The following is a 25,631-nucleotide window of genomic DNA, read 5'->3' as shown; positions in this document are numbered from 1 at the left end:
ATTTCTTAAACCACTTAACACTGTGGGAGATTTAGGCTGTTTCAAATTTTTAAATATTCCACTTAAAATAGAATATCTGCTTACCTCTACTTAAACGGCTGGTATTACTGATACCTGCTTCACCAGAACGTCTCAGGTCTTGCTCCTGTTGTAGTCTTTGAATCATGCTGTCCAGTGGGCTGATCTCCTGGTTTGCTTGCTGACTTAAAACTTGATTCAGTCCTATACAATACCACACAAAATATTACGAATATTTTAGCTACTATTCAAACCATTTTACTCATCAACCTCACTTATGAGTTCAGAATTAAACATAAATGTTGCTTGGGTAAAAGACTTAAATGATCAACTGTAAATCATGGGAGTTAAAAAAAAAAAAAGGAAAGAAAACATCTGTCCATCTTAGTTTATCAAAACTAATGATGAGGATGGTTGCTAACTTTTACTGTTTATCATGACTCAGATACTCATAATCCTTATGGTAACTCCATCAGGTATGTATAAAAAACTCCACTTTATAGATGAGAAAACCAAAATAACTGTTCGAAGTCATACATCTAATAAGTGGCAATAGTAAGGTTTTCCACTTAGATCATAGTTTCTTTTAAAATGACACATCTGATTACCCACTTTCTTAAAAAAAAATGTTTACTGCCTCGTTTATTCAATACATTATTGACTGTCTACTATATGTTAGGAACTACGCCAGGTACTAAGATCTAGTGGTAAATAAGGGACATGAAGATCCCTACTCTTTAGGGAGCTAACATACTGATGGGGAAAGTAAACAATAACCCAGGAGTTAATACAGAGTATGAAAGAAAGGTGTTGAAATAAAGAAGGTGATGGTGGGTCAGAAAAATCAGAGAAGCCCTCTCGGACAAGGTAGCATTTGAGTTGAGATTTAAATTAGTTAGCCACATAAAGATCTAGATAAGGAACACTTCAGGTAGAACCAAAGAGGTACAAAGGCTGTGAAGCAGGGAGAAACTTGTATTTTAATCCATCCAACTTTTCCAGCATTAATTCTTACTTGTACCATTCATACGGGACCACCTGACTTTTCTGTCCTTCTAACAAGAAAACACCTTCATGCACTGAAACTTTTGAACACAATATTCTCACTATAAACATGACAATCTCTAACTCACCATTCCAGGACCAACTAAAATGGCACCTCCGTATTTCCTCTGCGAAATCTTTCCAATTACTTCTGAAAGAATTACCTGCTACCCTCTTTCACTTCCTTGAACAACCCATACATATCTAAGTATTCAGACCAATCAACATAAAACATAAATGAAGTCCAAACCAGTTAGTTCCTCAAAAGCATGAACTGTCTCATTTATCTTATCTAAATCTAGTACAATGCTAGGCATTAAAAAATATTCACTCTTGCTGAATAAATTTTTAAAAGGTGTATTATAAAATATATGAAAAATATTGCCATGAGTATAAAGAAGGGAGCAATTAGTATCAGCCATACAAGTATATGAGAAGATCTGATCAGCTCAGAATTTAAGGGGGGGCTTAAATGGTAAGAAAAGATAGCAAGGATATTCTGAAATGAAGTAGTAGTAAGAAAGGTAAAAGGAAAAATAAATTACATGTATTAAATGCATAATTTCATTTATAAGAGAAAACTAAAATTCAATAGGATAAAATAACTTGTTTAAGGTCATCAAAGTAGAAGTGGTAAAAGCAGACAGAAGTTCAAATGTCTTATACTTCTTTCCTGGTTTGCTGTTGGAAAACCATGTTGGAATACTGATGAATAATCTGATACAGCTCAAGTTTACAACTGAAAAAGACACATTTAAAGTATGTTATATGGTGCCAATACAACAAGCTAATTTATTATTATAAAAACTCAAATCTATTTTTCCCTAACTCTGAGAGATTTCCCAGAATAAATTTTATTATCTGGATTTGCAAATAAAAAGTTAAGGTTTTTCTGAAAAGCATTTTGCTTTTGTTCTGTTTTTGTATTAACCAATTTTACACTCAGTAAGTCTAAAAAATGACAAAAAAAGATTTTTACTCTGAATTCTGAGAATTAGAACACTGAAAAATTTTGGGACTTATTACAAAGCCAATATTATTGCTATGGATTCTCTTATGGATACCAACAACTGGTATCTATTTCATTTTTAAGATTATGCCTACTTTATATGGAAGAAAGAACAATGGACTGAGAATCAGAGCTGAGGTTAGAGTCCTGTGATTCTATGACACAATACCATTAAATTTTGAATTCTCTCAACTTGCAGGACTGGAATTTCATAGATACAGGATTAAATATTGTTTATGAAAACCCTTTATAAATTGGTAAATGGATTTAAAAATAATAATAATTAATTAGCACTGATACTTTAATAAATGAGTCTTTTCCTTATTTCTCTGTGTCTGAAACCCTAAAGTAGCTATCTATTTTGAGGCTTAGGCACAATCTGATTTTGCCAATTCCCCTCCGAGAGACTGAAGACATTTCTCTTAATTTCAGTCCTATGACCAGAACTTCTCTAATACTGAAACTTATCTAATCTGAATATCTGTCCATGGTTCTCAAATACTACTTATTCTTTGAGTTCATGCTGTGTCCACGTACTGAGACACATTAATCTCACAAACTCCAGATATTCAAGTCCACTGGACTGCACTACTCTAGGAGTAGCAGCAGGAATGATTCCTCTAATGCTTCTTCTCACCCTCCATTCTAAGTGGACATGTCTAATTCCAAGAGGAGCCCTTTCTATCCAGTATGTCCACCTTTATTGCAACTTCATGCTAAATCCTTTAAGAAAAATAAGATGCAGGTTTGAGGTTGATTTTTTTCTGTGCTCCTTACAGAATCTAATTTCATTATTTAAAAGTCACTCAACACAAAAGCTACTTAGAAGCTTTTGTCGATTAAAGTCTAGAACTTAAAATATTTTCATAAATATTTTTCTAGTCTAAAAATATAGAAGTATTCATAATGACAAAACTGGTTTAACCTTCTTTACAGAACCTTTCCATTATTTTTACTTAATACACTAGTGCTGCATTTCTTGTCAAAAGAGGGAAAGCAGTTTGTAGACTTTGACTCCATTTTAACTCTCATTTAATTCCTCAACACTCCATTATACTTCACTAAAACAGCTCTCAACACTTTCCATTTCAATCCTCTTATAAACCTTTAAAAGTTGGTAACTTTTTAAAACATCTGCAATGTGAACAGGCCATCTACAATCTCTCTCACATCATGCTATTATTCCCTTTAGTAACATTCATCACAATTTGAACTATGTATTTGTTTATTCTAGTGAACTGTGTTTATTAATCTACTAACCCATTCCATGAAAGCAAGGATCATGTTTGTTTAATTCACTACTGAATAGCCATGGCTTAGCAGGTGTCAGAGACAGAAGAGATTATCAATAAATGTTGCTGAGTAAGTAAATGAATTGACTTGTTTCACACCAAATACAGGAACTACCTTATTGATCCCAAGGGGTTACAAATGGATAATAAATCAAAATTATTGCTGTAAATCACCAATGTTCCATAATTAACTTGTAATCCTTAAGCATGATCAAAGACCTGCATAAAAGTATAAAACATACTTTTACTTCTTATCCACTTAACAACTGAAAACAAAGTTTTACTCAATTAGCAATTTTAACAGTTCAGTGGGAAGAAGAAAATTTGATTGTCTAAGAAAATGAGCACCTACCTGAGGAAGTTACTCCCATCTGAGGGATGAGTTGCTCCTCCCTGCAATTTTCACGGCCAGGAACTAATCTTTGATATCTTGATGGATGAGGGTTACCATCAACATCAACCAAAAAAGGGGGAGGCATAAGATGAGGCGCTTGCTGAGTCTGTTCATCTAATACAAAATTGTTGGCATCACGAATAAGTGGCCGATAATCACTATGAAAGAACATCTGATCTGCTATCTGTAAAAAGAGAAGTCCATAAAAGACTGCAAAAATAAAAATGTATCATTGTAGAAAAAAGTCTACATCATTTCTAATAGAAAGCAAACATCTGAATACAAATAATGGTATTAAGCAACAATTTGTAAAATATTATTTTCCCGAATTAATTGTAAATATGTATTTTAATTTTCTACCTTAAGTATTATGATCAGAAAAGTAGCTGCTTTAAATTTTCTCTGAAACAAGGAAGGGATTATACACAGGAGTCCCCTCTTATTTGCAATTTTGCTTTCCATGGTTTCAGTTACCTGTGGTCAACCTGACTCCAAAAATGCTGAACAGAAAATTCCAGAAATAAACAACTTATAAGTTTAACTCTGCAGTGTTCCAAAATGCATAATGAAATCAAGTGCCATCTCACTTGGGACACAAATCATCCCTTTGTCCAGCATATCCACATTGTCTAGGAATGCTACCCACCCATTACTGTATAGGAAAAACACAGTGTGCATAGGGTTTGGTACTCTCCAAGGTTTTAGGCATCCATTTGGAGTCTTGGAACATATTCCCTGTGGATAAGAGGAGGCTACTGTGTAGAAAAGCTACCACTAAAAATAAGCTATTCAATATTCAATTTTAAATTAAATGGTAACATCAAATCTAGTCACAAATCATTCAACAGTATTTTTACTTCCACAGAGCTACCATGCTTTATCTTAAATCCTTAGGTATACAGTAAGTATGATTTGTGTAATATTACTATAAAAATCACGTAAGACTTTCTAAAGATTAATAAGCATTTTCTCTAAATGTTTTGAGATGATATAAAATTATTAATATAAACTCAACCAGGACATAAATTTTATTACATAAAATTTCACTGGTTAATTTGCAATTTTTTAAACTAAATTATAAACTACTCAATATTTACTATCATAACCTTTTATACCATTCCACCACAAGTAAGCAATTTAATTCTTTTAGTCACTAATCTTAAAGTTGGGGTCTTTAACTGCTGAGCAAAGTGGCAGGGCATATGCCTGTAGTGCCAGCTGCAGTTATTTAGTAGGCTGAAATGAGAGGATTGTTTGAGCCCAAGAATTCAAAGCCAGTCTAAGCAACATAGTGAGACATTTCACCCCCACCCTGTAAAAAAAGCCCCCCAAAAACTGGACAGGATCTTTAATAAAAAACATTAACTACAATCAGGTAATATAATACATTTTTAAGAACCACATGAAAGCCAGATTTGTACCCTAGATAAGTACATATTATCTATATTAAAAAAACATTTTACATAATTTCAGAGTCCCACTATGGATAACATCTTCCATCTCCAGTTTATATACCCCAAGTTAAGAATTCCAATCTAGATTGCTCCAGCAGGCTAAGAGTTTTTTTTTTTTTTCTGAAATATGCAGATTTTAAATAATAAGCCCTAATAAAGTGAGATTTAACTGCTGTCTTCACCTTCCTTTCCAAAACTAAGTCTCCAGACTACTTAACACAAGATTCTTCAAATTTTATCCTGCATGTAAAGATGCTGATTCTCACCCACTCCAAAAACATACAACCCCTAAACATGCATTAAAAAAAAATAAGGACATGATATATAGTCATCATACTCTACCTTGTCATATTTGCTACTGGACCCAAAGCCAAAAATTAAAAGATGTCCATGAGAGTCTGTGCATGCAAAATGCTGACCATCAGGAGAGCATTTGCAGTCAAATACTGCGCCATGTCCTTGGCCTTCAATCTGAAATATATTTAACCAACAGTAAGAAAACTACCATTAAAATGTAAAGAATTGGTCACTATTATTACAATAATTTTATGATAAAAGCATACATCCTAATGAAGATTAAGTAAAACAAGCATAGTACAGTAATAAAATTTATGAATATTCATGAAAAGTGCCAGATTAATAGCCTTGAAAAATAAAGTACTCTATCCACAGACCACACACAATTCAGGAAATAAAAGAATACCAACTCCCCCACCCATAGAATTGTTTCATGTTTTAAACTCAGATTTAACACATAATTATGTCTTATACTCCATCTATCTCCATTCAATCATGCCCTTTCTGCAAAAGCTGACATGTAGCAACTGTACCGATTTTTTGGTAATTCTTGGAAGTAGTAGGCAGAGATCATTGCTCAAATGACACTAGATTTTATTATTTTTGGTAATAAATTCCCTGGTAGTCTGACTCGTCTTTTAAATGGTGAATTTCAAAGGTTAAAGAAAAGGTTTTTTTTACCTGATAATTGTTTTCTGTTTTCCAGTTCCATTAATCCAGAACGAATGGGTTTCCTCCCTGCAACCTGTCAATCAAACAGAGGTGGCCAATCACCACTCTGAATTTTTTGCTCTCAGTGCTTCTTCAGACTATGTTCCAGTTGAAAACTTCTTTAGCAGTGTTCTGAAAGAGGTAAAAATTCTACCCTATCTAAAGCACATCTAGGGACTGAATTTCAGAAACAACTAAAATAGGGAGTTGACTCCCTAACAAATAACAACTAAGGATGATTTTCAACAAATGCTGTTGGATTTCTGGATTAGCAGAATCGGAACACACACACATTATCAGGTAAGAAATACCTCCTTTCTGTTCCGGTATCCACTGATCTAGAACAAATTGAGCTTTATTAGTAATATCCCAGGAGATGCTTGGAAAAGAGAAAGGTGGTAACTTTCTTTCTTTAGTATTATAAATGTGGCATAAGGATGGATGTACAGTTCACCAAATGCAGAAGTTAAAATTCAGAAGAAGAATAACTGATTTCTCAAGGAAGGTTTGCATTTTAGTAAAAAGAGAAAATGTTTCTATAAAAGAAAGGACTTTACCTAAGAAGTTAATACAATACCACAAATGGGATTGCCTCAAAAAGAAAGCTAGCTTTTTCCTTTGGCTTGCTAAAAAGAAGAAATGTGTGCAACAGTGCTTATTAATGCTATTTTGGATGGTTACAGTAATAGAAAAGAAAGAATAACTTTTTACAAAAGTAACCATATTAGATAAAACTAGTAAAATTATCTAATGTTTAATATACACAAAAACTTATAAAAGAAAGGAAATGAATCATAAGTGAAACAGGATTATATCTCGAGTGTGAAGAAAGTTGGAGGATGATAAGATAGGAGACGAAGGTAACTGATTCCAAGTCTACTTTAAAACAATTCAAAAACAAGAAGGAATATAACTATTTCTCCAGATTACCATAAGGGCACCAGTAGCCATACAGCTAGGCATTTGCCAAAAATGAAAGACTATAAGTAGAAATTCAGGATTCAAGTCTTTATTTTTCAGTGTTTTCCTAGGCAAATAAAAAAAAAAGTTACATGAACTGTTATAAATAAGCAACCACATGAACAAAGTACACCTCTAAATAGACTTTTATATCAAAAACTAAAAATTAGGGGATTGAAACTGCCTTAGCCATATGTTGTTAAATGGTTTTTTTTTTTTTTTTTAAACTCAGTTCACTCAAAATTTCACAGAAGGCAAGAGAGAGAACAAAAAAGCAACTACTTTATAAATCTACTCTAATAAATGTTTCCAGAAGTGTAATTACAAGTCTAAGATTACAATTTTAAGTCGACAGTAGAGTGGAGACTTGAAAGTAGTCCAATATAGCGATTTCAAAGGAAATCTGATAAATGTTCCTAAGCATGGCATCCTTCATGTGTTGTTTAAACAAACATTTTTTCTTTTTGGGGGTGAGGGTTGGGGGGCAACTAGGACTGATCAACCCTTGACCCTATTATTTACCAATGTTGCCACATTTACAGTTAGTAGATCTCTAAAATAATCTTTGGGGACAGCTGAAACTTATAAAGCTCTAAAAGAGCAAAGAAAAAATAGCAATCATATTTAAGATGCCTGTGTGTCCTATATAACACATTTCATTGTGAATATGGCAAGACAGTATTAATTTTCTTGGTATAAGGCATCTGTTTAACTCCAAAGTGACTTTTATATGGAGAAAATGAAAGTATATTTCAATCATATCAGAAAAAAGAAAAGGATATTATTTGGATTAACCATTTGTTTACTAAAGGAGGCATTAAAAGAATCTGCTTTACTCATGAACCAGTTAGAAAAGGTGCCTCTAACCTCATCAATTAAAAGACCAACTCTCTATTTATTAATGGATCCTCAGACAATAAACACCCACATCTATAAACTGCAGACTAGGTTTTCCAAGACCAGGCTTCCAAACAGTTGATGATATAAAACAGGAAAATATTTTACTTTCTCTGTATTAACTAAAAATATCCTAGCTGGTTTTAAAATGTATGGTATGATTAACTAAGCCAATCAAAAGAAAAGAATTTTATCTTTTTAAACAAGGGTCAAAGTATTTATGAGTAAGAATTCTCAAAGACAAAATATTAAATGAAGGCACTATTTGAATATTCACATCTACTAGAAAGCAGTAAGGTTTATCTTCAAAAATGGAAAGAAAATACCCTCTCTCACCAAATGAAAGATATATGAGCCTATCGTAAAATTAAATGCACTGCATACTAAGAAAATGTGTCAACATAAAATTTAATACTACATATAGCTTATGCTAGCTAGCACTTACTGCAATTGTAGTAAAATAATTAGAAACAGAGTGAAACTACTAATGACTAATTATCAAAATAAGTGCATTTTAGATGAACTATTCCTCTAATAAAATCAAGTGTGCTTGTTATGCATTATTTTGGATATAGAGAAATAAAGACCACATAAAGCTCATAGACATTAAATATCAATAAAGTTTAGCTGAGATAATCTGAGACAGTATTTACCAGTAACTGTGAAAACTTCAAAAAAAATAAGAGGAGTAAAAAGAAAAGAAATAAAAGTATATTCAGCAATTATTGTATTTTGTTTTATTTTTAAAAGGAGGAGATGGGAGGATCAGATGTGTTAAAATAATGACTCCCTTATTGGAAAATTCTCATACTGACTAAAGAATTCTATAAATACTACCAATAAATGAGTAGTATAAACTTGTTAGGCATTTAGAGATTTACACTGAACTTTAAAGAAATTAAATGATACAAAAACTTATGAGCTAAGAGCTCTGATGAGGACTCATTAAGGAAAGAATACTAATACCTTTTCTGAGGGAAGGTACTATACACAACTAACATAATTTTCGTGAAGCAGAAAGATGAATGATTAGACAGAGGAATGAGGTCGAAGACCCAAGACATCTCTCCATCAGTAATAGGTACATCACCTAATCTCTGTGGAATGATGGAGATAAATGATCACTAGAGTCCAGTTCTAAAATCCTACCATCTGAGGTTCTGAAAGGTATAGGTATGTTGAAGAAAACTGGACAAATCTGGAGATGAAGTATATTAAAAGCAGAATGCATACTAAAATTCAGGGTCTCAATTATGTCAATCATGAAGAATATATAGAGAGTGATTATGAGAAGTATATGCTTCTAGAAAACCTTAACACAAAGTAGGAAGGTTAAAAAATATGGGGCTATCTTAGGCAGAACCATCCTATTCTAGAGTTATTTCAATTCTATTAGCAGGGTCAGTTTGTCTTGTTCCCTTTTTTTTTTTTTTTTTTTTAGCATACCGTTGATTAGAAGAAAGCATCTTACCTAGGAAATACTCCAAAATTTAAAATTATGTATGCATCTTTTAAAATACCCTAAAATAATCTTATGAAATAGACTCATATACCAAGAATGAAAAGAGCTGATAAATGGAATTTATGCTAAGAATAACCCTTAAGAAGTCCTTCCTTATGTATTTAAAAAAACTTTTAGATTAGAGCTTGCCAACCTAGGGAAAAATACGTAAACTAGATACAAAAGAGACTCAGACGTATATTTGAAATAAGTGTTGGATCCTGGCCAACATGGTGAAGCCCTGTCTCTACTAAAAATACAAAAGTTAGCTGGGTGTGGTGGCGCGTGCCTGTAGTCCCAGGTACTTGGGAGGCTGAGGCAGGCAGGAGAATCACCTGAACCCGGGAGGCGGAGGTTGCAGTGAGCCGAGATCATGCTACTGCACTCCAGCCTGGTGACAGAGCGAGACTCCGTCTTTAAAAAAAAAAAAAAAAATTCCAAATTCCAACAGTTCAGGTGTTATCAAATTACTTTAAAATAGTTATTGCATGGCTGTTTTAATATTGAAAATTCTTTAACTTATGCCAACATAAAAAAGGAAACTGCTGGACCTGACTTAATAAAATCAGTAGATCAGATTATTACATAAAATGAAAAAAAAATTATTATATAAAAATGATTCTGAAAAATCAGCTCTAGATTTTCATCAAAAGAAAAATATTACCAAAATAAATATCTTCAAATTTAACAGCATTTTGTACCCATATTCTGATTTCTCTGGGGAGAGCAATACTATTGATTAAGCCTTCCTTGAGGCTTATTTTCTTTTGGTCTTTTTGGCATATTAGCATGGTGTGTCTTCCTTGACACATCCTCTAGGGATTGTGACCCCTTTTCCATTCTGCTAAATATATGAGTATTTCCCAAAGTTTACTTCTAAGCCTTCTGCACTTCCTTCTCCTGTCTCCATGAGGAAGTAAACTCTATACTATAAGAAACGCTTCAACATTTTCTTCTTTTTACTCCTAGCCCCTCTAAGTAGTCTATCTCCAAGTGCCAGCTGGCCATTTCCACATAGGTAGTTCAACGCAATAAACATTATTACAAACGAAACTGAAAAAAGAAGTCAGTTCTCCCTTATGTCTTTCATATTTCCACTAATAAAACCATTGTTCTCAAGGTCACCCAGGCTTAACACTCTATAAACCTATTTATTAAATCTTTCCTCCCTGTCACCCTATAGCCCAAATCCCAATATAGTCACAAAACACCAAGTCATTTATGTATTTTTTCTTTACAAATTTCCTACCAACTACCCATATAATATTTCATGACTAATTAAAGTAGTTGTCCTCACACTTATTCAATTTCATACCTGAAATAGTACTACTGGCAACCAAACTATCTTTCTCTTAGCTTCTCAACCATCCTATAAAATAATTTACTAAAGCCCCCACAAGGTTCATAGGTATTTATGCCTATGAGATCATTTGAAGTCACTGACAGTTCATCTCAATTTGTTTTTCGTCATTATTTCCAAAATCTACTGCAATCAAGCTTTCTAAATAACTCTATGAACATGTCTTGACACTTAGCTTTTTATAATGTTCCTCTTGTTTATAAAATTCATTCTCTTTCTTACTGACTCGATTCCTATTTATCTTTCAAGGCATAGTTTCAATTCCTCCTCCTCAACAAAACGTCTCCAATCGTCCACCCTGACATGATCCCTACATCTTAAGGTACAGCAACTGTCTTTTCTCATTTGTCATGCTACCTTTTGAAATTATTTATCAATATTTATCTCTTAAGGTATATTTTGTATATTTTGTCTCCCCAACTTAACTGTAGGCTGACTAAAAATAAAGACCACGTCTTATTCTCCCTTGTGGTCCTCATATTTTGTGCTTAACACAAAAGAAAACACTCAAATAATAAAATACTCAAATATTTGTTAAAACGTTTTCATCTGCATGTTTAAATTCTGTGTAATTTCATATACTTTCTCATATAACTATCAAATCTCAAATACCCTTGTGATAGCAAGTCATGACTATGTCAAGGAATTACTACATGAAAGTAATTCACCACATATAACGCAGTGTGAGAAGCTGGAAAGACAAACTCACATTCATGGCAACAGATTAACATGCCTTTTGTACCAAGATATATATATATATAAAAGAGATATAATCTAAAGAATCCTAAAACCTGAAAGAAAGTGATAATAACTAAAGTGTATGGTAAGAAGACCGAAAGTACTTCCTTACCAAAGAAGCTGAAATACAGACTGGAAGCATCAGAGAGTCCTTTTAACACAGAGAGTATAAATATAGGACATTATCTTGTTAGATGATGATAGGAAGAAAGAAGGAAGGAAAGAAGGGAGGAAGGGAGGGAGGGAGAGAGGGAGGGTTTGGTGAGGGAGAAAAGAAAAGAAAGAAAGAGAAAGAGAGACTCTTCTCCTGATTCATAAGAGATAACACAATATGAGATGTATCTATTTTGAGCTTCTCTTTCTCCCTTTCCTAGATATATACAGCTACAATTATCTAAAACTAAAGTACAGGTCACACTGAGAACATGTTAACATCAGAAGAAGTATGCATGTACAAAAATTCTGGGTGGTAGATTGGCAGCCTCTGCTCGTTTGGAACGTTGCAAGGAGAAATATATTGTTCTGGATTAGTGGACACTGGAACTTTTTTTTAAAAAAAATCTCAAGTAAAAGAAAGGTTAAGAGAACAATTATAAAAATAAGGAAAACTTTAATCAAATAAAAACTTATTTGGAATTTACCCATGAAACAACAAAAGTAAAGCAAAAATCAAATTCAGTAAAACTGCTTTCTATTAAGAGACATACTATACTCTTTGATTAAAATGAAAACCAGACAGGAGGCAACAAACTACAGCTTTGAGTAATGACAGAAATAGAAAGATATGGAAAGAGAGATAGAGACACAGCTAGGGCTATAGAGAAAAGAAAGAGTAAGAGAAATAAAGCAAAACCGCCAGAAACATGAGGAAAGCTACTAAAAACATGGGGTCTACAAATTCAACTCCAAGCATCTCTTATTTACTATTTAATATTCAAATGGCCTAGTACTAAGAAATGTGAAAAGTCTCTATCTTTTCAAATTAATTTAATATTCATTTAGTTAAACTCGTAGTTAAAACTTAGCTGTCCTGTGCTAATTTAATGGGGAAAAAAAGACCATAAAACAATTTCTATTTAGGAACATTTAAGGTTATAATTAACTTCTAAACCTGGCGACCTCTTTCACAAAAGGCCCTCAGCTTCAGTCCTGAGAGTTGCACACATTTTCAAGCTATTTCTGGGAACTATTTATCTGCCTTTTAGCATTTAATGGGAGTATAGAGCCTTTAGAGTTTAGAACAACTCTCATCAAAACGAAGCTATTCTGATGTTTACCTCTTGCCAATGCCAAACAAACGTGGGCTTACTAAGTTATACCCAACTATTATAGTTTGCAATATTCTTAATATACACTACTTGCTTCAGTAAAATATCCAAATATACACTACATTTCCTCTGAATACTCAAGTTATTTAAGGACTGTTCAGTTGATTCATAAAGAAATAACTGATAAAAGTACTGAAGGCCTAGAATGTAGTTTGTTTTTAAAGAATAAAGTTGTCTCATAATTTTTTCTAAAAAATTCTCTTTGGCTTCTTCTCCTGTTCATTTAAAAAAGAAAAACAACAACGAAAAGAAACACAAAGGCTTTTCCAATAAGTGCTTTTAAAAGTTTTTAGTTAAAGATGAGACAACAGAAAGGGTAGGGGGAGTACAAGCTACATGTACTGTCTATTCCATTTCATGCCCTATGTTAGCCTCTTTTAAAACATCATCTCACATGTCATATACTTCTTATAAGTAACAAAAACAAACCCAGCACCCACTCCCCAACTGCTTTTATCATTGAGATCCTCTATCAGGAGGAAAGTTAGCAGTAAAAACAAGAAAAATAAACCCCTCAGTTTTTCTGGAGAATACTACTTGAAAGTTGAGAATCCATTTATAAGATTTCAGAATGAAGTAAATTATTTAAACATAAAAGAACTAAATAGCTTCATCTCAATTCCCAATCTCAAACTCTTTAATTTGCTGACAAATTTAGATGGTCCCAAAATAAAGCACAAGAAATTTTTAAAAGTCACGGCTTGATACAGAAAAAAATTAGAATATTTATTAGAATGATGACTAACAGTGCAATATTAAAATATTAATGTTTTATAATCTTATAATATTTAAAAATTATTAAAATGTAATTACTATGTATCAAACAGGCATTTGAAAGTTCACCTTTTCACTTGAAAGGCTTTTAAACATTACAGGATTTTTGGCTATTTCTAAAATTTCAAAAAAAGAATTTACATTTCCATAATTGCACAAAAAATGCAGTAAAATGCTGATGAATACAAAATACTAAATTATATGTTACATGATTTCCATTATCTTTTGCAAAGGTATTATAAATTTCCAATGGAAAATTCAATTATTATTCAAAAAGCAGGAGAAATATTAAAGTATTCTTAAAATGTACTTGACAAAAACCAGCATTTAAGAAATTTGTACATAAAGCTGTTATTCTAAAGGTATAGTCTACATTCCTTATTTTCTAGCTGTAGGTGGAATGGTGAGTTTACTTATCTGATTTATAAACTTCAGTTTTAACAGTCACATGAAATATTATTTAATCTTAAAAACACTTCACATAACTTTCACCATTTCTAGTCAAAAAAGGAGTATTCCACCAGAATTCTTCATCCTCTAATAGACCAAAGCACTATATATGACTAGACCCTTCACATGGTGCTCAAAAAATATTTACTAAACTGAACTTGTGATTACTACTACAACTTAACATCAGGGATTAAATTTGTATGCAATCAAGTATCGTGGTATTTTAGTAACTGAAAAACTTATTGATTAGCTACATAGAGCCAAATAGCTATAATTATAGCCAAAACTCAACATTCATGATAGCAAGCAGTGAGAACACAGGCCCTCCCTCGAATTGTTTCTCTTTATTTTCTTAATAGCAATGCTGGATGCTTTATCTTCCATTTGCCCATAAATAAAACACGCAATGAAAAGAACAAAAGAGTGAAGAGCAAAAAGAATTAGGGCAATTAGATAACTCATAAAAGACAGACAGGAAAAAAAATCAAGTTAAAGAGTAAGATGTCAAAAGATCCACTCAGATTTACCATTATGAAAACATTTCTTCATGGACATATCACTAACTGAGTACAGTTAAAAGTTAGCTATGCAATAACATTGACAAAAGCTCAAAAAGCCAACCATGACAAGATTTGAGTACAGCCAGAGTCATGGGTTTATGCTCCAAGTGCCCGCATAATAGCTGTGTGAACTCAGTAAATTGGGGCAAAGCACTTCATCTCTGTAATGTACAGTTTCTTCATTCCTAAGACCAAGAATAATAAAATCTATCTTGATCATCTTACAAGGTTTTCATGAGACCCAAAGGAGGTAAAATATGTGGGAGCATTTTGGAAACCATTAAACATCATACAAAAAATTAAAGGTAGTATCTTTATTTTAATGAGATTAAGAGTGGCTCACTTTCTGTTTTTTCAAATGCAGGATATAGTTTTTAGCTTTTTTGGTTTATGTTTTGCTCACTGTCTGCAATTCTATGAATACTATCCAATTCAACTTATTATATATATTTGTTTCTTCTGCCCTTTAGAGTTTTCCTATCTCTTATCCATAAAAAGAACCAGAAAAATATCCTCATCTAAAACCCTTATTTAACAATAAACAATTTTTAAGGCAGTAATGTAACCAATCCCTCAGCTAATTTTTAAAAATATACAATACATTATGGCTGACTTCTACTCCTGGTTACATTACTAATTTTTAATGGTCTAAGAGCAAATCACTTAACTCTCAAGGTGCTGCAGTTTTTGTTATCTACTGAAAAGGTAGAATATTAGTGTGACCAACTTACCTGATAAGGGAAAATTCACCTTTATAACTGAAAAGTTAAAGCAGTATTCAATTATGAGAGAAAAGTTTCCCTCCAAACACTCTACCAATACAATAATGCCCTTTGGAAATATAAAACTACTAAATGAAGCCACTAGTATATGTATAGCCCACAAATTATTTTTTTTAAGCTATAAAGACAGATTGAGAAATGACTAATTTCCTTATTCAACAGATATTCAAAAAAGGAGCAAATTAGAAACACAAGGATAGAAAAGAAGAAAATATTTTTTACTAGCGTATTTACAGGTGGCTTTTTAAAAAAATCTCAATACAATCACAAAGGAAATCCATCCACCACTAACAAGTGCACACCAAATAATTAACACTGTTTTCTAGAAATAGAGGGTTTTATAAACCTTATTTCTTACCTAAAGTATTCTAAGGCACAGCCTTAAAGATAGCTAAAGCTATTTCCCTCACTAAAAAATCTGCTATTATATCTGCTTACTCACGACATAGAAATAACTTTACTCTGATTATCAATCAAGCATAGCATCACATTCGTGTAATTTTTTCACAAACTATGTTTCACAAATAACTGTTTTGTGAAATAATTTATTTGGCAAAATAATTCTGACCACATGTACTAATAGTATTGTTTTACGGTTCATTACTAAAGATTTCTATAATTGGTTTTTTAAAAAAATTTAAACATGCTGAAATAGTGGAAACAGTTTTTTTCTTTTGTTCTTTGTTGACAGGTATCTCTAATATACAGAAAGTAGACATTTAAAAAATATGACTACACAAACTGCAGTAGTTGAGGAGACCTTTATACTTCATACAGTAAATGGAAATGCTGCTCGGTAAGTTGTATGTGATATATTAAAACATTGTAATTGAAATACTCGGCCAATTATTTTAACACCTATCTAAGAAACAAAATGTGAAGAGAAGGGTATAAACTCAAATAGTTAATATGTTACCATTTGATTAAAAGCAAGAAATGCCTGATTCTTTGGTCTTAATTTTAAAATCAGTGTACTTGAGTCAAATTCTATTGTGCTAGAAGACTATTAAAGAAGTACAATACAATATAAGTATTTATTTATAATTTCTTCACATGGTTTTCCAAGTATTTTTTCTTCTCTATATTGTATCTTCATACTTGTGAATCTCCAAAGTTTCACTGCTAAAACTGATAAAACTGTATCAGTTATCACAATGTACAGGCACTGTAATATGCACAATTAATTTTCTTTTAAATTCAGCATGTCAATAAAGGTGTGGAATAAATCATTCTTTATTGATGGGAATTTAAAATCAAAATAATGAACCAATTTTTAAATGGATTTCCTTTGTGACATGCAGAGTACCTTTGTCAAAAAGTTCCCAAATCTTTAGCAGGTATAAAATGAAGAGAATGATAATTACCATATTGAAATAAGATCGTATTTTGACTCCTCTTGCCAGATCCCACACTATCACGTTTCCATCATGACCAGCAGAAAAGAGAACTCTAGGATCGAATGGGTGTGGTTCAAGAACAAATACCTCATCTTCATGACCCTGAAATATTTTTGAAGTGTCAAGGAATCATAGATATTTAAAAAGAAAGAAAAACAAACATAATGAAATACCAATATGGCACTATTTCTAGAAATGGAGTTTTAAGAAGTATTAAATTGGCAAAAATCTTCAAATTTGTCCTGTATATATAATAATGAAACTGAGCTAATATCATTGTCCAGGGCTTGGTGGATGGACCTTTTCATATTAAAAAAAACAGCAAATATCTACTATCTATTTCCAAGCCAAACCTGTTTAACTGCATTGTTAAAATTATTCCCAATCACTCACAAAGCCGTTACCCCAGCAAGCAAGAGTTTTTAGCTAACATAAAAGACTTTATTCCTCAATGAGAATGTTTCATTCCATAGTCAGCTTCAGTTATATTAAATAAAGATCAGAATTTTTTCTCACCATCAGGACATGAATTAGTTGGCCAGTGTAAGAATTCCAAACTTTCAGAGTCATGTTATTAACTGCAGTTATAACTGTATTGTCATGTCGATCCCAAGCTACCATAGTAACCTTCATTTTTGTGATTTTATCTTCTATTCCTTGAAGGTTTTGGCTGAAAGTGAGGAAGTGTTTTACACTGACTATTAAAATACTGACACAACAAAAACCAAAACATATAATCTATAATTTCACTAACATAATAACTATCACTTAACAGTAAATGAGAAGTTTGAATCAACATAGAATGATGGTAAAAATCCCTGCACTGAGTCAGGAAATCCAGGATTTCCAGAATTCTAGCACTTCTAAGCCATTAGTAAGATGATCTTGCATAAATATCACTGCTATAACTCCATCTAGATCCAGGAATTCTGTGCCGTGCTGCTCACTCTCCACCTTTTACTGTTGCTGTCATCCCCTGCTGACTGTTCTGCTTTCCCATCCGAGATGACTACACACAAATACAAGTGCAGAAAAATATTAAAACCAAAATAACAGCTACAACACGCAATATAATTTATCTTGGCTTGAAGAAACCATCGGACATAAAACATTGTCCCTCTGTGATAAACAAAACATAATATGTTCTGGTTTCTGAAAAAAAATATTTAAAGTTAAAATTATTCTTACAGTACTTTTATCATCCCCTTAAAAAAAATTAATGCAGCAACGTCCTGAAATATGCCAATGAACCATTTCATAAAAATCAACACTGCTCATCTCCAATTGTACCTCTAGTTATTGCAGGAAAGTAGTAATTTTAACATGATATATAATTTTATAGGCTGAGAGTCACCAACCTGCACTATAACATACTTTAAATAATCAATATCTACATAATATTTCAAATTTGACCTCTTACCCTGCTGGACGAGTAGCCATATCCAACAAAATGCTCTTCCATTCTCTTCGTTTAAATTGCCAAATACGTGCCGTCCCATCACGACTGCCACTTACAAACCTGTATTAAAAGGAATCCGATCCCCCAAAGACAAATCATACATGCTTTACCAAAATGCACTTTTCCTAGAGATCTCGTTTAGAAAGACAGCATTCATCTTTATTTATGCAGCATTCTAATAACTTCTGAAACTTTATGGGCTTTTTAGAACTTTATATGCAAACATTCCAATTTTCATGGCTAGGTCACAAAATAACATTTTCAAAAGTGATTCAAGGTCACTATGTACCACCCTAGAAATAAAATCGACATTTTCCAAGGAAAAAACAATGATTTTCTTCTCAATATTAAAGAATCTGACTTATTCTACACAAGGTATTAGAAGTAGCTTTATTTCCTTTTATAACAAGAACACGGGAAAATTTATACAATATCATCAATAAACAGGTCTGCCTCAAATATTATACTGTGATACATTTTCAATCTATACCAAAAGCTTCTCTACATTTTGAAACATATCTGGAATATATAGGGTGATTTAAAAAGCAGTTATTACTAAAAGTGTCCAAGTATACTAACATTATTACAAATAAGATAAAGACGTGCCTATGCATGTGAAGGCTGTATTCACTTTTAAGTATAACTGGTCAAGATCTTTATTTTAGGTAGGTGATTATTTCCTATACAACTTCAAATAAAATCTGAAGACTAAAATTGTCTTTATTTCATAATTTTAAAATTAGAATTAAATTAGACAAATATTTTACCTGTTACTAGTGTTGGAAAACTGGATACTGTCAACTTTGTCCTATATATAAACAAATAAACAAGAAAGTGGGTGCTGAATATAAACTCTTGGACTCACATAAATTATACTCATCTAATTCTTTTCACCAATACTTACAGTATGAAACTCCAATTCTGATATTTTCTCTGGCTGACCTGATCCAAAAAAATAAACCCGAATAATATGATCTGTGCTTCCCGTCGCCAGAAACATTCCACCTATGAAGAAAAATAGCAATTATTAAGAAGTAAAACATAACTTCAAAATCTCTGAAAATTAGATAATAAAATGTAAGCAAAACTACAATATATACTGAATTAATATTTTACTCCAAAACCATTCACATTTATCCTAAATATATAACACATCTAACTGGAATTTAAGAAGGAAGTTTATGAATATATCTGTTACTACAATGAATTTTTCAACATTTATAGAAGTAAAGCTTTGCTCAAAAAATAATTTCACTAAGTGAATATATAACCATACCATGTTAAAATTATCAGTCATCTTCACTAGAAAAAATTTCTCTCGCAATTCTGCTGAAATATTTCTGTTGTCTCATTTCCCATGTGTCAAAATCTTACCAAACTTTTAAGGCCCAACTCCCTCAGTAACTTTTCTTTACAAACTTTGCAATCAATTGAGGCTGCTCTCTTCAGAACTCCCCTAAGACTTTGTTTTGTAGCATATTCGTTCTACCTTGCATTACAGTTATTTGTATATGCAGTGTATTCAAGAGTAACACTCTTCCACAGTATTGAAAACAGTACCTATAAATAATAAAATATTTAAGTACTTTTGCTAAATGATCTACCCACTAACCCCTTAAAAAAATCAAACTGTCCTTGAAAAAGGAGTAAAAATTCAGAGTATTCTGGATGCATGCATGCCTATATTTGTATGATTACTACAACACTGAATCCATGGCAGTGGCACTGAACATCTAGAAGTTAGAAAATGAACATGTTTGGATATTAGTATGGCAAAAACAGACTCACTTCATTAGTTTGCTATCCCTTATCTCAGGTAACACTCCTATCCACAATTATAAAATGAGCAGAAAAAGTAAAACTGAAAATAAAGGTAGGAGGAACAGGTATTAGACACTATTTGGATCTACTCATGTTTCATTTAATTTTCTTATCAATTTACTACAAATAACCACATTTTTTTATAACTTGTTTAAAAACACCCTAACATGCATTCAAAATGCTGCTGCATAAACACAAATCTGAACTGGAATCTTAGCACTGCTATACAATCACTTTTTAAAGTGCAAATAAGAACAATATGTAGCGAATTAACTGATAAAGATGTACAAATATGAATCAAATTTATTTTACTTAACTGTAGAATACCTTCAAAATCCATGAAAACATAAACCAGATTTAAAATACTGTTCTTACAATGAAACAACTATTTAAACATTCATTCTTTAATGGTCGATTTTGAAACTATTCTCTCCTACTAGAACATTAGAGTCTCCTTAAAGAAAAACAGTCATGTGATTCTATAAACTAAACTCTTGCATAAATGAAATATTTCTAAGTTAGTTTATAATAATTCTTGGTTACTTATTAGCTCTGGTATATGTATAAGAATATGATTTATAATACAACAGTAAATATTTTCCTAAATATTATGCACTCCACTAGAAGGTTTCTAAATGAACAACTTTAAGTCAAAAATTAGAATGGGGAAAACGTACCAGCACTAAAAGAAGAACAGATCATTTGAACTCCAGGCCGAGGGCGCTCTGTAAATTTTGCAGGTCTTGGGCTGTAATACAAAAAATAAACAATTAAAAATATCCTAAAGGAGCCAGTAGCACCAGAAATAATCTGTTTCAAAAAATAATCCCAGAAGGACAAAATTAAGAAGCAACCAGATGCTCCCTTCCTAAAAACAACTTAGAAATTATTATGTGTCATAAATCAGAAGATCTTGTAGACATTCTAGATATAGATTTTGTAGGAGCTCCTGATTACACAACAATGCCTACATGGAACAATCCCAAATTCACTGTCACACCAGACATGCAGTTACTAGTTACACTAACTTCTGATCAAATTTAACATGTTCTCAGTTTTTCATACAGAATAGCAACGTACAAACATATAAGGAACTAAGCTATTCGCAAACATGAATACATTAGCAAAATAGGTGCTGTCTGTGCCTTATGTATACCATCGATAACTGAACTTTTTCAGTATTTTACATTGTTAATTAAGCTTCTCCCTTCTTTTACCTACTAATGTGATAAAACATGTTCAAGACTCCAAAAAGTAGGAATATTACATTTATCCTAGTGAAAATCTGAAGATAATCTGACTCTTACGTCAACTATAATGAATGCTCATTCAAAATAGCAGTCTACAGAAAACAGGTTACATTCAGCTGTATATATATTAATCGCATAATTGTATTACAGATTACATATTTTATATCAATACTACTGATATTAAATGTTTAATGTTACAGTCAACCAATTAGAGAAAATGAAGATTTTTATCATGACACCAGCTCTAATACATTTAACAATATGTATGTAATGTTCCAATATACTGATTATATTTGAAGCCCTACTTACTGTACATTTTGGCATAGTTCTACACTATTTGACGCAATGCAAAAATAGAGCTTAAGCCTATATAACTTTCACAATCTATAACAAATTTAGAGCAGTTTTAGTTTTGTGATCACTTACTGGAAAAAAAGTATATATATAAAATATTTCTGAGTTATAGGTTGGTGCAAAAATAATTGCGGTTTTCGCCATTTTTTTTTTTTTTTTTTTTTTTTAAAGAAAGCTTTTTACCATTAAAATAATGGCAAAAACTGCAATTATTTTTGCACCAACCTAATATATATTCTGAGCAATGAGAATTATCTTTTTTACTGATACAGAATGCCAACAAAATGTTAAGAATTTAAAAAATAAGTTTGTAAATAGTTTTACATTAGTATTTACAGCAAATTCTATTAATATTCACAGGCTCTAATATAACAGACAAGCAGAACAAATCTCATTTAGAGAGAAGATATTAGAACATTCTTAAAACCTAAACATTTATTCAGAGCAAAATTAACTGTAATTTAAGTAAATTAATCTGAATTATGAAGGCAACTAAATGCATTGCTTTCATTACTATCTTATGGATTGGCGCTCTAGATTTTTTTTAAGTTTTGGTACATCTGCTCACATAAGTTCCAAGCAACCATTTACCTGAAACTCATTACAAAAATATGCAAATAGTCCTATAAACTACCATTTTTTTAAAGATTTTTATTTTAGAAAGGAAATCAGTATATCAAAGAGATATCTGCACTCCCATGTTCGCTGCAACACTGTTCACAATAGCGAAGATTTGTGGGTTTTTTGGTTTTTGAGACGGAGTCTCGCTCTGTGTCCCAGGCTGGAGTGCAATGGCACAATCTCAGCTCACTGCAACCTCTGCCTCCCAGGTTCAAGTGATTCTCCTGCCTCAACTTAAAATTTTATAAGTTAAATTACAGCGAAATGACAAAAGCAATGAAATTATATTTAAAAATATTAAATTAGTGTGACAATGTAAGTAATTATGTGTTTGTTTACTTGTTTAGGTTTAAAGCAAATCAGTAACGTTAGTTTAATGGAAAACACACACACATAGATGCTTTGGAACCTGATAGACCATCATTTGAGTCTTTGTCATTGTTAATGTTACTTATTTTTAGACACTTTACACACTGGTGAATTATTTTGATTAACCAATAAATTTAATAAAACACTACAAGCTACTTTGTTTTTTATTGGAGACAGAGTTTCACTCTGTCACCCAGGGTGAAATGCAGTGACACTATCTCAGCTCACTGCAACCTCTGCCTCCCAGGTTCAAGTGATTCTCATGCCTCAGCCTCCCAAGTAGCTGGGATTACAGGTGCGCACCACCATGCCTGGCTAATTCTTACATTTTTAGTAGAGACAGGAGTTTTACCATGTTGGCCAGGCTGGTCTCAAACTCCTGACCTCAGGTCATTGGCCTGCCTTGGCCTCCCAAAGTGCTGGGATTACAGGCGTCAGCCAATGCGCCCCGCCACAATAGTGAAGATTTGGAAGGAACCACAGTGTCCAACAACAGATGAACGGATAAAGAAAATGTGGTACTTATACACAATGGAGTACTATTCAGCCATAAAAAAAAGAATGAAATCCTGTCATTTGTAACAACACAGATGGAACTGGAGGTTATTATGCTAAGTGAAATAAGGCAGGCACAGAAAGACAAACATCACATGTTCTCACTTATTTTTGGGATCTAAAAATCAAAACAGTTGAATTCACGAGATAGTAGAGGATGGCTTTTATAGGCTGGGAAAGGTAGTGGGAGGAAGAGGAGGGAGGTGGGGATGGTTAATGAGTACAAAACTAATAGAAAGAATGAATAAGGCCTAGTATTTGATAGCACAACAGGGTAACTATAATCAATAGTAGTTATACATTTTTAAATAACTAAAGGAGTATAATTGGATAATTTGTAATACAAAAGATAAATGCTTGAAGAGATGGAGACCCCCTTTAACACCATGTGATTATTATGCATTGCATGTCTGTATCAAAAGATCTCATGTACCCCATAAATATATACACCTACTATATACCCACAAAAACTAAAATTAAAAAATAGAAATATTTTATATTTTTAAAGGGAAAAAACAAGTAGGTACCCATAATTTGTTTTTAGATGCATTATTTGAGGAAACATTTTTAAAAAGGGCCTTGGGCCGAGTTCAGTTTCTAAGTCTATCACTTATCAAGTGTGTCACCTTAGGCCAAGTTAACATTTCTGTACCTCAGACTCCTCATCTGTAAAACAGGGGTAATTAACAGAAACTATTTCAGAGTTGCTGGGAGAATTAAATGAGTGTGATACATCTAAAGTGCTTAGTACAGTGCCCAATATGCTCAATAAATATTAGTATTTTTATTAGGTTCAACAAGTTCTAGCCAATCCTTCAATGACTAACTGCTATTTAGTTTGGCACAGTGGTTAAAAGGGGTTTCTGACATTACACCTCTAGTAGTATTTAGATCCTGGCTCCAGTACCACCTGCTAACAATGTAACCTGCAGTGCCCCAGGTTTTTCCCTTATCTGTCCCAGAGATAATAACTGTACCTTTCTCAAAGGGTTGTTATAGGGATTGAGGTAAACAAATGTGAAATGCTTAGTACTAGCTTGGCAAACTAAGTGCCTAATAATCACAAATAGAAATTTGTAATCATCACATTATATGCATATTTTAGGATTCCTAGTCTCTTTACACCTAAGTCTAAATATCCTTGGATAGCTTCCTCCTACCCAGAGACCTCTGGGGCTAGCTTACAGTTCACTTAGCCACTTAGACTACCCATTTAAGAAACAGCATCTTTGCTGGTGAGTTGGCAATACACACATACAAGTGAATTTATAAAGATATTTGAGTTCCCAAAGTTGAATTGATTCATTCAACTAATGCAGATGCTGGGTTTCTAAAGTCATTTCCCCCAGCAGATTATACAAAAGCATTATAGCTGAATACAATTTTTGCCTTTGATTATTAATTAAATCCTATGTGACAAACACAGTAGAAATCAATATCCTGCCAAATTTTTGGCAGTTTTCAACTATGTGTAAATACATAAAGAAAATAGGTGTTCCAAAGCTTATATCTAAAGAGCAATGGATTGTTCTTGTTTTTATATTTTTAATAAGACAGGATCTTGGCCCTGTCGCTGAGGCTACAGTTTAGTGGTGACATCACAGCTCACTTCAGCCTCTAACTCCTGGGCTCAAGCAAGCCTCTCACCTCAGACCCCTGAGGAGCTGGGACTATAAGTGTGTACCACCATGTCTGGCGTTTGTTGTTGTTGTTGTTGTTGTTTGTTTGTTTGTTTGTTTGAATTTCTGTACAGACAAGATCTTGCTCTGTTACTCAGGCTGGTCTCAAAGTTCTGAACTCAAGTGATCCTCCTTCCTTGACCTCCCAACGTCCTGGGATTAGATAAGTATGAACCACTGTGCCCAGCCAGAGTACTCATTCTTATGCCTGAACTCTGAATTTAAAAATTTTAAGGGACAATTTTAATACCAAATAGGAAAGAATATTATTTACAAATAACTAGAAAAAACTTTAAAGTCCAAAAATAAAAAAATTACTAAGTTGTATATCACAACTCTATAGAACACAATGCAAGCTATTAAAATAAATATAAATATCTATGGTAAAATACTAAGAAAACAACAAAATTATATATATTTTCCTAATTATATCTATATAAAAACATTCACGGAGAAAAATACTGTATTAGGGTAGTGGTTTATACGTGATTCTACATAAAGGTTCTGAAAAAAATCATTTATATGGAAAAGCTCACTTCTCAAGCATCCAGAAACAT

The 25,631-nt window shown here is 32.5% G+C and overlaps 1 protein-coding gene across 2 annotated transcripts in view; it reads right to left on the bottom strand.

Moving 5' to 3' along the window:
- Positions 1-25,631, bottom strand: part of PHIP (pleckstrin homology domain interacting protein) — a 137,859-nt gene that overhangs the window by 56,519 nt on the left and 55,709 nt on the right. For both annotated transcript variants that reach the window (XM_055274198.2, XM_055274199.2), the window contains exons 10-18: positions 20,924-20,994; positions 19,330-19,430; positions 19,193-19,233; positions 18,387-18,485; positions 17,483-17,636; positions 16,934-17,068; positions 5,554-5,682; positions 3,716-3,941; positions 85-222 (exon numbers count right to left, since the gene is read on the bottom strand). In XM_055274198.2, coding sequence (XP_055130173.1) covers positions 85-222; positions 3,716-3,941; positions 5,554-5,682; positions 16,934-17,068; positions 17,483-17,636; positions 18,387-18,485; positions 19,193-19,233; positions 19,330-19,430; positions 20,924-20,994 — 1,094 coding nt within the window. The remainder of the gene's footprint in view (positions 1-84; positions 223-3,715; positions 3,942-5,553; positions 5,683-16,933; positions 17,069-17,482; positions 17,637-18,386; positions 18,486-19,192; positions 19,234-19,329; positions 19,431-20,923; positions 20,995-25,631) is intronic.

The sequence above is a fragment of the Symphalangus syndactylus genome, chromosome 4, assembly GCF_028878055.3.
Source record: "Symphalangus syndactylus isolate Jambi chromosome 4, NHGRI_mSymSyn1-v2.1_pri, whole genome shotgun sequence".
NCBI lineage: Eukaryota > Metazoa > Chordata > Mammalia > Primates > Hylobatidae > Symphalangus > Symphalangus syndactylus.
Note: the sequence above shows the minus strand (reverse complement) of the source record. Positions and strands in the feature narration are given on the sequence as shown.